Here is a 16,113-nt window from a genome sequence, read left to right as displayed (position 1 = left end):
GTATGTGGAAGCCTGACAGCTCAGGACTACCTTCACTCCTCAAAATGATTATTTGATTTTTTTAAGCTTCAGTTTTCTTATCTGTATTTACCTCTTAGGGTGTTTCAAAGATTAAATGAAGATACACATGTAAACTATTTAGGACAATGCCTACCATTCAACAAACATTCAATAAATAAATGACATTATTAGTAAGCGTATATGCTATTTAATTCCATATATAGAAAATACAGCTCAGTTGTTTGCTCTTATTTGTCAAATCACAGACATTCGATGACAAATTCCAAGGCAAATGTCATAATCATTAGTTCAGTTAGCACAAAAAGTGGCACACTATAATATAGCACTTTATTTTTGGATGATCCCAATAGTAAACACTAAAGATACAATATAATCACAACTATTTGAACTAGAATACTACAGATTTCATTTAATTCCACAATCAGCTATATAATCTACTATCTAAACACGGAATCTTTGCTTTAGTAGGAATTTTATTTATCTTTTAATTTTAATAATAAAACTGGACATTTTATGTCACAAATGGTAAAGACAGCAGTGAGCATTGGTTTTTTGAACTGCTGCTTAGATTGAAATTCAGTCCTACAATAAGTATTTTCTAGGTGGTTACGATTCACTAGGCACTGCTCTAGGTTCTGAGGCTATACTAGCACACCAAAATCTTTACTTGTATCCTTGCTTTACATTTGAGTCAAGAGACAGACAAGTTAAAAAAGTATATTGTATATTAGAGGTTAAAAATACTATACAAAAAAAATTAAGCAATGATGGTAAAGAGGGAGTACAGGGGAAGAGTGTAATATTCAACAGGTTTCCCTGTAAGGATGCCTTTTGAGGAAAGTCCTCAAAGAAATAAAGCAAGTGTAAAAGCTCTACTGTAGTAGCATTTCTGGCATGCTCAAAGACCAGCAAAGAGGCCTGTGTGGACAGAGTGAAGTGGATGGGTTGTGAAAGGAAAGTAGTATATGTGGTAAGAGATGTAATAGGAGGTCAGATTTTTAGGGCTTTGAAGGCCACCGTAAGAATTCTGGCTGCTTCTTCAAGTTATACAGAAGAAGAATATTAATTTTTTTAACCTTTTCTGTCATGAATTATAATAAAGAATACATGAAAATGAAACATACATCTCAATTAATATCACAAAGCAAACACTTGTGGAATTGCTACTCAGGCCAAGAATCATCAGTACCCAAAAGTCTCCCAATAGTGCCCTTCCCGATCACCATATCCTCACACCCCTACAACAAAAAATATCCAGATTTACATGGTAATCACTTCCTTCTTTCTTTTAAATCATCATCACTTAAACATGCACCCATATATACTCTAATTTAGAACAGCCTACATTATTTGCCCTTTAATTTTTACCTAAAATGGAATCATAGCATGTATTCTTTTGTGTCTAGCTGCTTTTGCTTACTGTGTCTGTAAGATCTATCTGTGTTGTTGCATATAGCCTAGTTTGTTCATGTTCACTGTAGGCTTAAATATTGGGCTTAGCTCACTGGGTCGCTTTGGCCTCCCTTAGTCTGGCCAGTTCTTTACTGTCTTGTTTGCTCTCCAAGGCCTTCAAGCATATTAAAAAATATATTTTTTCTCCAGCTCTTTTAGTCCTCAGGAGGTTCTGTTCTAATAATCTAGTCCTACTGAATGAGTCTCCACAGAGAACTAACATAATCATATTTTAACACATCTGTTAAATGTCATTTAGTTATTTCCCTATTACCAGTAATATATACGTACTGTTTTCTTGTAATTTGTATTTTCTCTCTATACCTTATTTAGTAATGCTCATCTGCTTTTCATTAGTTTTTGAATCCCTAACTTATTAGAAAAATTTAATTACATACGAATAAATGCTGAGAATTTATTTTGTACTAACTCTAAAGTACTTGGAAAAGAGTCAATCACTTTTTCAGCCCTAATATTTTTAATTCCAGTCTAAACATTTAAGTCCCAAAGATAATTACAAATATATATGCACTTTATAGGAAAAAAAAAGACATTTTTTTTCTAATTCATCAAAAGTTTATTTTTATTCTTATTTATATATTGACACAGGTGATCACAAATATATTATTTAGTACTTTATTATCTGAATAAAGTTGATAATGGAAGATATTAGATAGAAATATTAAAGTTGATAACAAACAGAATGACGACAATTAAAAAAGGCCATTAAAAACTTAAATTCCTTTCCAGTTAAAGAGATATGACTGAATATAAACATTTAGCTTCTTGGACTCCTAAAACCGTAACTTCTACAAGAGAAAAGAGTTTTTGTTTAAAAAAGCATAAAGCGGGAAAGACAAAAATAAAAGGAGAGGAGGCGGCATTAGAAAATTTTAGAAGCTGGAAAGCATACCAATGAGTAGAATCCTTAACTGGCAGGGAATAATGCTGAGAAACATCTAAGTTGTAGGGTACACGAAAGGCTTGGGAATTCAGGTGTCTTTGAAAGACTAAACTAAAGGTTGTAGAAGTGGTTCAAAACCTACTTAAAGAAGCAACTAGGGCCTCCCAGAGCACTTCCCCACAGCTGAGGAGCCAATAAATACCCCGCCTCCACTCCTACAGAAAACTGGTTATTTTTCTTTGGAGAAAAACAAAACAAAACACCCCCACCCCTGTCCCCTCCACCAGAGGCGTATGGACCACACTGAAAACAGGGATAGAAAATAAAGGCTCACATCTTGAATTTGGACCCTCTAGCCTAACTCTTCTGTAACTCAAATCCCAGAATATTGGGTAGCCAAGCATATATACTCTAGAAAGGATTGCAGGACTGTTTTCCAAAGAACACTGGAGCGAGAAGAGAACTTTAGAGAAAAAAAGAGTAAAAAGTAGCGAATAAAGCCACCCGGAAATATGGGACTATGTGAAAAGATGAAATCTACATCTGATTGGTGTATCTGAAAGTGATGGGGAGAACAGAACCAAGCTGGAAAATACTCTTCAGGATATTATCCAGGAGAACTTCCCCAACCTAGCAAGGCAGGCCAACATTCAAATTCAGGAAATACAGAGAAGCCACGAAGATATTCCTCGAGAAGAGCAACTCTAAGACACATAATTGTCAGATTCACCAAAGTTGAAACGAAAGAAAAAATGTTAAGGGTAACCAGAAAGAAAGGTCGGGTTACCCACAAAGGGAAGACCATCAGACTAACAGCGGACCTCTTGGCAGAAATTCTACAAGTCAAAGAGAGTGGGGGGCCAATATTCAACATTCTTAAAGAAAAGAATTTTCAACCCAGAATTTCATATCCAGCCAAACTAAGCGTCATAAGTGAAGGAGAAATAAAATCCTTTACAGACAAACAAATGCTGAGAGATTTGTCACCACCAGGCCTGCCTTACAAGAGCTCCTGAAGGAAGCACTAAACATGGAAAGGAACAACCAGTACCAGCCACAGCAAAAACATACCAAATTGTAAAGACCATCGATGCTAGGAAGAAACTGCATCAACTAATGAGCAAAATAACCAGCTAAAATCATAATGACATGATCAAATTCACATATAACAATATTAACCAGAAATATAAATAGGCTAAATGCTCCAATTAAAAGACACAGACTGGCAAATTGGAAAAAGAGTCAACACCTATCATTGTGCTGTATTCAGGAGACACATCTCACGTGCAGACACACACATAGGCTCAAAATAAAGGGATGGAGGAAGATCAACCAAGCACATGGAAAACAAAAAAAAGCAGGGGTTGCAATCCTAGTCTTTGATAAAACAGACTTTAAACCAAGAAAGATCAAAAGAGACAAAGAAGGGCATTACATAATGGTAAAGGGATCAATTCAACAAGAAGAGCTAACTATCCTAAATATATATGCACCCAATAGAGGAGCACCCAGATTCATAAAGCAAGTCCTTAGTGACCTACAAAGAGACTTAGATTCCCACACAATAATAATGGCAGACTTTAACACCCCACTGTCAACATTAGACAGATCATCAAGATAGAAAGTTAACAAGGATATCCAGGAATTGAACTCAGCTCTGCACCAAGCAGACCTAATGGACATCTACAGAACTCTCCACCCCATATCAACAAAATATACATTCTTCTCAGCAACACATCACACTTATTCCAAAATTGACCACATAGTTGGAAGTAAAGCACTCCTCAGCAAATGTAAAAAAAAAAAGAAATGATAACAAACTGTCTCTCAGACCACAGTGAAATCAAACTAGAATTGAGGATTAAGAAACTCAATCAAAACTGCTCAACTACATGGAAACTGAACAACCTGCTCCTGAATGACTACTGGGTACACATAATGAAATGAAGGCAGAAACAGAGATGTTCTTTGAAACCAATGAGAACAAAGATACAACATACCAGAATCTCTGGGACACATTTAAAGCAGTGTGTAGAGGGAAATTTATAGCACTAAATGCCCAAAAGAGAAAGCAGGAAAGATCTAAAATTGACACCCTAACATCACAACTAAAAGAACTACAGAAGCAAGAGCAAACACATTCAAAAGCTAGCAGAAGGCAAGAAATAACTAAGATCAGAGCAGAACTGAAGGAGATAGAGACACAAAAAACCCTCCAAAAAATCAATGAATCCAGGAGTTGTTTTTTTGAAAAGATCAACAAAATTGATAGACCGCTAGCAAGACTAATAAAGAAGAAAAGAGAGAAGAAAAGAAAGAAGATGCAATAAAAAATGATAAAGGGGATATCACCATCGACCCTACAGAAATACAAACTACCATCAGAGAATACTGTAAACACCTCCATGCAAGTAAACTAGAAAATCTAGAAGAAATGGATAAATTCCTGGACAGATACACACTCCCAAGATTAAACCAGGAAGAAGTTGAATCTCTGAATAGACCAATAGCAGGCTCTGAAATTGAGGCAATAATTAATAGCCTACCAACCAAAAGAAGTCCAGGACCAGACGGATTCACAGCCGAATTCTACCAGAGGCACAAAGAAGAGCTGGTACCATTCCTTCTGAAACTATTCCAATCAATAGAAAAAGAGGGAATCCTCCCTAACTCATTTTATGAGGCCAGCATCATCCTGATATGTGATCCTGGCAGAGATACAACAAAAAAAGAGAATTTTAGAACAATATCCCTGATGAACATCGATGCAAAAATCCTCGATAAAATACTGGCAAACTGAATCCAGCAGCACATCAAAAAGCTTATCCACCATGATGATGTTGGCTTCATCCCTGGAATGCAAGGCTGATTCAACATATGCAAATCAATAAATGTAATCCATCATATAAACAGAACCAAAGACAAAAACCATATGATTATCTCAATAGATGCAGAAAAGGCCTTTGACAAAATTCAACAGCCCTTCATGCTAAAAACTCTAAATAAAGTAGGTATTGATGGAACGTATCTCAAAATAGTAAGAGCTATTTATGACAAACCCATCGATACTGAATGGGCCAATATCATACTGAATGGGCAAAAACTGGAAGCATTCCCTTTGAAAACTGGCACAAGACAGGGATGCCCTCTCTCACTATTCCTATTCAACATAGTGTTGGAAGTTCTGGCCAGGGCAATCAGGCAGAAGAAAGAAATAAAGGGTATTCAATTAGGAAAAGAAGAAGTCAAATTGTCCCTGTTTGCAGATGACATGACTGTACATTTAGAAAACTCCATTGCCTCAGTTCACAATCTCCTTAAGCTGATAAGCAACTTCAGCAAAGTCTCAGTATACAAAACCAATGTGCAAAAATCACAAGCATTCCTATACACCAACAACAGACAAACAGAGAGCCAAATCATGAGTGAACTCCCATTCACAAGTGCTTCAAAGAATAAAATACCTAGGAATCCAACTTACAAGGGATGTGAAGGATCTCTTCAAGGAGAACTACAAACCACTGCTCCACGAAATAAAAGAGGACACAAACAAATGGAAGAACATTCCATGCTCATGGATAGGAAGAGTCAATATTGTGAAAATGGCCATACTGCCCAAGGTAATTTATAGGTTCAATGCCATCCCCACCAAGCTACTGATGACTTTCTTCAAAGAATTGGAAAAAACTACTTTAAAGTTCATATGGAACCAAAAAAGATCCAGCATTGCCAAGACAATCCTAAGCCAAAAGAACAAAGGTGGAGGCATCATGCTACCTGACTTCAAACTATACTACAAGGCTACAGTAACCAAAACAGCATGGTACTGGTACCAAAACAGAGATATAGACCAATGGAACGGAACAGAGCCCTCAGAAATAATACCACACATTTACAACCATCTGATCTTTGACAAATCTGACAAAAACAAGCAATAGGGAAAGGATTCCCTATTTAATAAATGGTGCTGGGAAAACTGGCTAGCCATATGTAGAAAGCTGAAACTGGATCCCTTCCTTACACCTTATACAAAAATTAATTCAGTATAGATTAAGCACTTAAATGTAAGACCTAAAACCATAAAAACCCTATAAGAAAACCTAGGCAATACCATTCAGGACATAGGCATGGACAAGCACTTCATGACTAAAACACCAACAGCAATGGCAACAGAAGCCAAAATGGACAAATGGGATCTAATTAAACTAAAGAGCTTCTGCACAGCAAAAGAAACTACCATCAGAGTGAACAGGTAACCTATAGAATGGGAGAAAATTTTTACAATCTACCTATCTGACAAAGGGCTAATATCCAGAATCTACAAAAACTTAAACAAATTTACAAGAAAAAATCAACCCCATCAAAAAGTGGGCAAAGGATATGAACAGACACTTCTCAAAAGAAGACATTTATGCAGCCAACAGACACATGAAAAAATGCTCATCATCACTGGCCATCAGAGAAATGCAAATCAAAACCACGAGATACTATCTCACACCAGTTAGAATGGTGATCATTAAAAAGTCAGGAAACAATAGGTGTTGAAGAGGATGTGGAGAAACAGGAACACTTTTATACTGTTGGTGGGACTGTAAACTATTTCAACCATTGTGGAAGACTGTGGCGATTCCTCAAGGATCTAGAACTAGAAATACCATTTGACCCAGCCGTCCCATTACTGGGTATATACCCAAAGGATTATAAATCATGCTGCTATAAAGATACATGCACATGTATGTTTATTGCAACACTATTCACAATAGCAAAGACTTGGAACCAACCCAAATGTCCATCAATGATAGACTGGCTTAAGAAAATGTTGCACACATATACCATGGAACACTATGCAGTCATAAAAAAAAGGATGAGTTCGTGTCCTTTGTAGGGCCATGGATGAAGCTGAGCAAAGTATCGCAAGGACAGAAAACCGAACACCGCATGTTCTCACTCATAGGTGGGAACTGAACAATGAGAACACTTGGACACAGGAAGGGGAACATCGAACACTGGAGCCTGTCATGGGGTAGGGGTATGGGGGAGGGATAGCATTAGGAGATATACCTTACGTAAATGACAAGTTAATGGGTGCAGCACACCAACATGGCACATGTATACATATGTAACAAACCTGCATGCTGTGCACATGTAGCCTAAAACTAAAAAAAAAAAAAATATATATATATATATATACACACACACACACATATACACACATATGTATATATTTAGAAAGGGCTCTCTGATATCACACTGGGCTTCAGAAAACCAGTGTAAGTTTTTCTAATATTAAAGTCAGAAAAGTTTTTATGAAGAAATATTTACATGTGTATGGAGGCTATGAACATGCATGTGGACATGTGATGCATACCTATAGACCCACACATGCACTGCACAGGTGTACACACACAGACACACACACACACTCTTATGTTTTATGCAAGCTCATTTCTTCTGTAAGCCATCCTTAAGTGATAGTTCCTCAGGGTGGAAAAAAAAAAAAAAAAGATGAAATGGGCCAGGTACCAGGGCTGACGCCTGTAATCCCAGGACTTTGAAAGGCTGAGGTGGGTGGATCACCTGAGGTCGGGAGTTCAAGACCAGCCTGACCAATGTGGAGAAACCCCGTCTCTACTAAAAATACAAAATTAGCTGGGCATGGTGGCATATGCCTGTAATCCCAGCCATTTGGGAGGCTGAGGCAGGAGAATCGCTTGAACCCGAGAGGCGGAGGTTGTGGTGAGCCGAGATCGTGTCATTGCACTCCAGCCTGGACAACAAGAGCAAAATTCCATCTCAAAAAACAGTATATGAAACGAACAGAATAGCTAATATGCTTGAAAAAGCTGGGAGGCTATTTACACAACTGACAATTTGGGTTGAGTAAGAGGTAAGTACATAAAAATTAAGCAAATGTAAAGAACAAGGTAATCATTAATTCCTAGCAGGAGGAAAAATCTGCAGTAAAGGAAAAATAATTATAACATACTGACAGAAACAGGAGACAGCCAAGGGTCCCCAGCGAAACTCCACCTTCAAGCCCAAAAAGAGCCTGAAGGCTGAAAGACGAGACTTCTTGTCCCAGATGAAACTGGTGATGCAGAGGGAGAACTGCCCCTGTTTGCCCTTTCTTGACTGATTCTTTCTGAATAGTGCCCATAAGCGCACTGGGAGAATGGGGTGGGGTCACGGGAAGTTCACACCTTGTGCAGCAGGGAGGACCCTGGGCTCTTCAGCTGGTGTGTGTGTATGTGCGTGTGTGTGTGTGTGTGTGTTGGGGCTTGGTAATCAATCTGTGAGGTGGGAGCCTGTTAGCAAGACCTCTTCTTTTTTTGCTGAGAGCTTTCTTTTAATAAATTCTGCTCTCCTCACCTTTCAGTATGTCTGCATGCCTAATCTTTCCTGGCTGTGTGACAAGAACCTGCTTTTACCTAAACTAAGGAGCAAAAACTTCTGCATCAGTACTACATGGTTTAGGTACTAATGGAGCTTACATATTGATAAAAATATAAGCAATTAATAGTAACCTAATCAAAATCACAGTAATTATAATGGGAACATGAGAAGAATGTAAGTATGGTGGAAGCCGGGAAAAGGGAAGTAAACTGTCACTCTCCACAGTAAGAAGTCAATAAACACAGACTAAAAACTAAAAATTAAAGGAAATATTCAGAGTAGTAGAGATTAAAAACCAAATAACCAGTAAAGGAATAAAAAGTAGTTGCCTCCAAAAGTGGAAAATTAGGCATGAGGAGAGCAGGGAAGAGAACAGGAACCATCATTTTTCTTTAACTTGTCCAAGAGAATTTTGTCTACTTATACTATTTATATGTTTGATTTGATTAAAAAATTAACAACCCTTAAAATCTTGTATGAATAATGAAAACAGAAGAATTTAATAACAAAGAATAAAATAAGTACAAAATAACAACAACAAAAAACCCTTCAAAATAAATAAGCCATACCTCTGCAGTAAATCTACTTGACACTGGTGTAATAAATCCAACTTTACCATCATTAAATACAACAGCAAACCCATCAAGTGTGGCACAGTATTCCATGTCTCTGATATGTACATCTGTGAAGCCCAGGAATGAACCTACTGATGAAAAACATAAGCACATGAAATAGGATTAAGAATATAATAAATTACTCTCTCACCTTTTGCCAGAAAAACCTATAAGTTTAAAAGGGTAAAAATAATGACCTAACAACCCTAAACAATTAAACTGTCCTTTCCTACTAAATGCCTCTCTCACCCCGCCTCTCATACTCTCCCTACCGCTCTCCTAGCATAAGTAATTTCAAAGAAGTGTTCATCCATAGAAGATATCTAACTAGATATCAAACATAAAACAACTGGTTCAACCTCATATAGAAAGTATAGCTACCTCTAGATGACTGCAGGTCTACTGAAAAGGGTACTGTGCAAAGATTAATGGCTTTCCTTCCATTTGTCATTCCTTCCCAGTGAATAAGATGAAGAAGTCCATCAGAAGTAGCAACCAGGAGATCTTCCAACACAGACTGCAAACTGTAGGTAGAATCAATTAATTTTTAAGAGAGCATACTGGGAAAGCAATGTGTATGAATATAAAAACTGCTTTAGCGAATACTCATGCAAAAATGATCATGAAACCATTTACAAAACATCTCCATTTATCTGCAACTTCTGGGAAAGCAATGTGTATGAATATAAAAACTGCTTTAGAGAATACTCATGCAGAAATGATCATGAAACCATTTACAAAACATCTCCATTTATCTGCAACTTCTGGGAAAGCAATGTGTATGAATATAAAAACTGCTTTAGAGAATACTCATGCAGAAATGATCATGAAACCATTTACAAAACATCTCCATTTATCTGAAACTTTATCTATGTATATTTCAATCTAGAATCAGAAATTCTGGAAGAAATGAAAGACTATGGGCAGCCACAGTCACAAACTTGGTAACTGATAAAACTAGTTAAAAACTAGAAATATTGAAACCGCAAATTAGAAGATGGAAACAGAAGTGATAGCAGACAAGAAAGAAAAAGAGGTAGAGAAACCATAAAATGAATAAGACCTAACTAATAAGAGTATGACAATCGGGAGCCATTAAGTGTAGAGGTAACAATTCTCCGGTACTTGTCCAATAAAACTTTGAATAATGATGGAAATGTTCTGTATCTGTAAACTATCTAGCTATCTGTAAACAGTAGCTATGAGCTGTATGTGGTGACTATACACTTGAAATATGGCTAGTGCAACAAAGTAACTGAAATTTTACTTACTTTTCATTAACATAAATTTAAATAAATTAATGTGTGACTAGTGGCTACTGTATTGGAGTATAGTTCCAGGCCAATATATTTCTCAGCATTCCTTCTGCAAACATTTACTGAGCCTATCCTCAGTGACAGGTGCTATACTCTGTTGGATATTCGAGGGTGAATAAAATATTCTCTGTCTTCAGAGGACTTCTCAGGCAAGAAGTGAAAAATAGTTACACAGCATGATCTCAACACTTACCAATATTTGTGAAGATATTCAGCATTTACTTAAGGGGGAAATAGCCTGTTTTGCTCACCTCTGTATGCACAGTCCCAAGGGCAGTGTTAGTTAAATCTGTCACTAAATATTTGTGCAAAGAAGGCAAGAAGAGGGAAAGGGTTAGAAGAAAGAGGAACCCATAAATGAGCCTACAAAGATACTGGCACAAAGAAAAAGACAACTAGGGAAACCAGTAGAAACTGATACCAAGAAAGCCAAGAAGTAAGATGAATTTAAGAAAGAGTGTTCAAAGTATCAAATACTATATGAGGAAAAACAAAAAATGTTATGTGTATATTATATACAACCTATTAAATACTATTAAATTCCCTTTCATACTTAAGGAAAGAGCATATTTCAGATATATTTTAATCCATAATGACAAAAAAAAAGTCTTTTAGTATTTTAATTCTTAAACTAAACCTTTAATTCTTTGGAAAGTTGACTTCAACTACTTATACTCCAAAGATTTCAGTTAATGAAGAATTTGCTGTTTTTTCCCCAACTATAAAAGTACTGAAAAAGATCAGAAAGAGATGTTTCTTTACCCAGCTCTATTTCTTGAACTTCACAGCCATTTGTAATCAATTAAAATTCCCAGTTTATAGAAATTTCACTTTTTAAAGCATTATATATTAATTTCAAATTTATATTTCAGTGATAAAATCTATGTGTATCATTTGGTGGGTGGAGTATAAAAAGTTTATGTTTTAGATGTACTACTATATGCTATGAAAATATGTAATTCAAAATCTAAGCTGTTGGAAATCTGAATTACTTTTGAGCCTTAAAGAAATGTAATTATGGGGCCTGAGTCACATAATTGGCAGCTATAACCCAGGCAGCTGTAATCTTTCTTTCTCTGATTATAGATTAGCTTTCTTCCTTACTGTATTGTTTTATAAATGTTATAAATGACTAAAGGGATCCAGGGAAGACCTCTTCCCTCTTCACTGTTGATCTTCATGGTAGGTTAACTTCCCTTTTATCTTTCTTACACAAAGACTTCATGGCTATCAAACTGTCTTAAAATGGAAATGTTAAATACACTCTTTTTAAACTGGAAAGGAATGAAACTAGCTTTAAAGAAAAGCCATAAAGAAAACAAACTGTAACTAAATTGTAACTCATAAACCAGCCTGGTATACAAAACATTACAATCCTACTAAACTTTATTTTAAACCTATATAAGCCATAACTGAACTTTTTTTTTTCTTTTTTTGAGATGGAGTCTTGCTCTGTTGCCCAAGCTGGAGTGCAGTGGCACAATCTCAGCTCACTGCAACCTCCGCCTCCCGAGTTCAAGCGATTCTCCTGTCTCAGCCTCCCCAGTAGCTGGGATTACAGGTGCACGCCACCATGCCCAGCTAACTTTTGTATTTTTAGTAGACATGAGGTTTTGCCGTGTTGGCCAGGCTGGTCTTGAACTCCTGACCTCAGGTGATCGACCCACCTTGGCCTCCCAAAGTGCTGGGATTATAGGCGTGAGCCACCACGCCTGGATGAACATTTTTTTGAGACAGAGTCTCACTCTGTTGCCCAGGCTGGAGTGCAGTGGCGCGATCTCAGTTCACCGAAACTTCCGCCTCCTGGGATTCTCCTACCTCAGCCTCCCGAGTAGCTGGGATGACAGGCATGTGCCACCATGCCCAGCTAATTTTTCTATTTGTGGTAGAGACAGGGTTTCACCATGTTGGCCAGCTGGTTTTGAACTCCTGACCTCAGATGATCCACCTGCCTCGGCCTCCCAAAGTGCTGGGATTAGGCGTGAGTCAGTGTGCCTGGCCTGCAAGAACTGAACTTTTAACTTTGGAACACTGACCCCATTTTCTGAAGTCTGTTCCTCCTGACTGGCCAGCTTTCTGCTTGCATTAATTCCAGATTCTGATCCTTCTGATTACTTCAAGTTGACAATGTCAAGAGAAGCAATTTAGCAGAGTAGTCCCTGGTTTACCAGTGATTTTCCTTGGAAGGAGTCAGCCTCGTTTTTTCCAAACTACAGTCTTTCTCTCCCCTAACCCTATCTCCCTAGAAAATCACTGTATATGATAGAAATAAAAGTTACACTCCAGTAATCTGACTACCTGCTAGACAAAAACTCAACAATCGTCTGACAAAATTTAAGAGTTCATAATCTCTACAACATGATAATCAGCAATGCTGCAACAAACAAATGACTGGCCAGATGTGTGAATAAGCAGGAAAATGTAACCTAGAATCAGGAGAAAAATCCATCAATATAAATAGACTTACAGATAATCTTGATATTAGAATTAGCAGATAATGACTTTTTAAAAACTGTGATAAACATAATAAATAATCTATAGGAAGAGATAGATATATCCTTCTCATTTAATCGAAAGTAGACAAACTTGTTAAAGGCTGAGCCAGGCGTGGTGGCTTGTGCCTGTAATCCCAGCTACTAGGAGGCTGAGGCGGGAGGAACACTTGAGCCCAGAAGCTTGAGACCAACTGAGCAGCACAGTGAGACCACCATCTCTAAAAAAATTTAGAAATAAAAAAACTGATGTCAGTTGTTAAAATACTAATATTTCTATAAAGGTTGGTAAATAGACCTTGCCCCAAGGTACCCAAGTGTTTGCTACAACTGAATCCCCTCCCTCAGAAAAATCTGGCCAACTGAAGGATTCATTATTGGCATAGTAGGGCGATGTCAGAACCCTGTTCGATAACTAATATAACGCATGTCTTTCCATGCTGTATTGGTTCTTAAATTTTTGGTTTCTTTGAGACACAGTCTCTGTTGCCCAGGCTGGAATGCAGTAGCGCAATCTCAGCTCACTGCAACCTCTGCCTCCTGGGTTCAAGCAATTCTTGTGCCTCAGCCTCCCGAGGAGCTGGGAATACATGCCCATGCCACTACGCCAGACTAATTTTTATATTTTTAGTAGAGACAGGGTTTCACTATGTTGGCCAGGCTGGTCTCAAACTCCTGACCTCATGATCTGCCCTTCCTCATGATCTGACCTTGTGATCCGCCTTGGTCTTCCAAAGTGCTGGGATTACAGGCATGAGCCACTGTGCCCAGCCCAGTTCTGAAATATTTTTAATATCACAACTGTTAATGAGTACATTTAAAAATTTATGTAAATATACTCTAAGTTATGTCCTTAGAGAGTCTCTTCAATCATTGACTTCATGAATTTTATGAAAGCTATGTGGTATCCCAGGTGTGCGTGTGTGTTAAATTTACGTTTAAATTTAGGATCTTGGCTGGGCGTGGTGGCTCAACACCTGTAATCCCAGCACTTTGAGAGGCCAAGGAGAGGAGATCGCTTGAGCTTAGGAGTTTGAGACCAGCCTCAACAGCATGGTGAAACCTTATCTCTACAATAAAGTACAAAAAATTAGCGTGGTGTAGTGGTATGTGCCTGTAGTCTCAGTTACTTGATAGGCTGAGGTGAGATCACTGGAGCCCAGGAGGCTGAGGCTGCAGTGAGCTGTGATCATGCCGCTGTAATGAGCTGTGATTGTGCCACTGCACTTCAGCCTGGGTGACAAGGTGAGACCCTGTCGGAGGAGTGGGGAGAGAGGGAGGGGAGGGGAGGGGAGGGAAAACTCTTATTAAAATTATATTTTTACCTTCTAAACATTCTCTATCCTCAATAACAAAAGTTAGATGCTTAACATTAATCATATTTTTTCTTCAATCAAAAATAAAAGATGAGATAGTACTCTTACTTCTATAAGCAACAGCATAACCAATATCCCTAGCCTTATCTGACTTACATTTGTGGTGATAGGAGGGAAAATAATTGGTTATAAAAATCTAAGTTTCATGTCTTCTCACTCAATCTAAATTCTATAGGAAATTTCAAATTTCCAGCAGTTATGTGTTTCAGGTGCTGATAACTTTGTTCTGAAATGCAATTATTCCACTGGAGTTTTGAGAGAAACCTTACAGATTTCCAACCACCTAAATTCATAGATTAAAACCTAGCACCTGACAGGTTAAACTTGGACAAGATGGCAGAAATTTTTTTTTTTTTTTTTGGCTTTCTATTCTAGTTCCATGCACCATACAAGGTTTCCCACCAGGTGGAGGTAGAAAACCAAGCCTGTACCATTCCACCCTTTTTGGTACCTACAGACACTCAGAATTCCTTATGTATCAAGTTACTTTCTTGAAAGTGATTCCCATGCTGAAACAAATAAAATGTGAAGTGATGAATAACCCTCTGACCAAGGCGATGAGTAACCTTGAACTCAATCTTTTGTAACACTGATTACATTTAAGCAAATAATAATTGTGTTCTTTTCTATGAGAATAAGATATGAAGGGATGAACCAAAAAAGGCAGGACAATACCCAGCCACTTGCATAGTTTTATTTAATATGTTCCAATATCATTCTGTACAGTACTCTAACAAGAGAAATGGTGAAATAAACCTTTTCTTAGAACTGTGAATCAGAGGGATTTTTTAAAATTAGCATTACATTCATATAATTCAATACATTTACATAGTTCAATATTAAAAAAGAGTACACAATAGCTTTTCCCCCAAACCTGTCCCATAGCTACTCAGTTCTCATCCTGTTTCTTATGTATTCTTCCAGAAAAATACATGATCTCTTTTAAACAAGATGGAGATCCCTCAACTCCCTTTTAAAAACAAACAGTAGCAACATATGCATTTTATTTTTTTCACCCAACAACATATTTAGAAAGCTTTTTTTCCATAAAGAATGTCCTCAATGTTTTTACAGCTGAGTATCATTTAAGTAAATTTTCTTACATCTACACAATGGAAAAGATATGCAGCTAAACTAAGTGACAACTAAAACATCAATAGTGGAACAACAATTAAAGAAATAAAGCCAAATTGTAGGTAAGATTCCTTATTTTTTTCTACCAATGGGTATAAAATAGATTTCTAGTATTCTGGTATTTCTGGCCACTTTGTCATAAAACCTTTATTCATATTTGGATGAGAAAGCATAACTTTCTTCCAAGTGTACACAAACTTCCCAGAAGCTTAAGACAACTTTGGAAACAAAGGCACTTTCTCTTTTCCTCAACTTGTGTGCTTTCATCAGTATTGTTTTGGGAAATATGGACTGTTATCGCTCAAACAATTCTAGACCTTATAAAATATAAATTTCAAAATAAGATTATAGTTGGTATATTCAATTTATGAGCGTTATTATAATAAGTATAATGTGCCATCTGCAAAACTT

At 37.2% G+C, this 16,113-nt stretch overlaps 1 protein-coding gene across 6 annotated transcripts in view; it reads right to left on the bottom strand.

The window, feature by feature from the left end:
- RIC1 (RIC1 homolog, RAB6A GEF complex partner 1) overlaps nt 1-16,113 on the bottom strand; it is a 147,307-nt gene that overhangs the window by 43,047 nt on the left and 88,147 nt on the right. For 5 of the 6 annotated variants that reach the window (XM_021927837.1, XM_003911730.3, XM_021927836.1 and 2 more), the window contains 2 exons: nt 9,766-9,908; nt 9,340-9,476 (listed from right to left, as the gene is read on the bottom strand). In XM_021927837.1, coding sequence (XP_021783529.1) covers nt 9,340-9,476; nt 9,766-9,908 — 280 coding nt within the window. The remainder of the gene's footprint in view (nt 1-9,339; nt 9,477-9,765; nt 9,909-16,113) is intronic. The other variant, XM_009188802.1, reaches the window with a different exon arrangement.

Source organism: Papio anubis, chromosome 13 (assembly GCF_008728515.1).
Source record: "Papio anubis isolate 15944 chromosome 13, Panubis1.0, whole genome shotgun sequence".
Classification (NCBI taxonomy): domain Eukaryota; kingdom Metazoa; phylum Chordata; class Mammalia; order Primates; family Cercopithecidae; genus Papio; species Papio anubis.
This window is presented reverse-complemented; position numbering and strand designations above follow the sequence as displayed.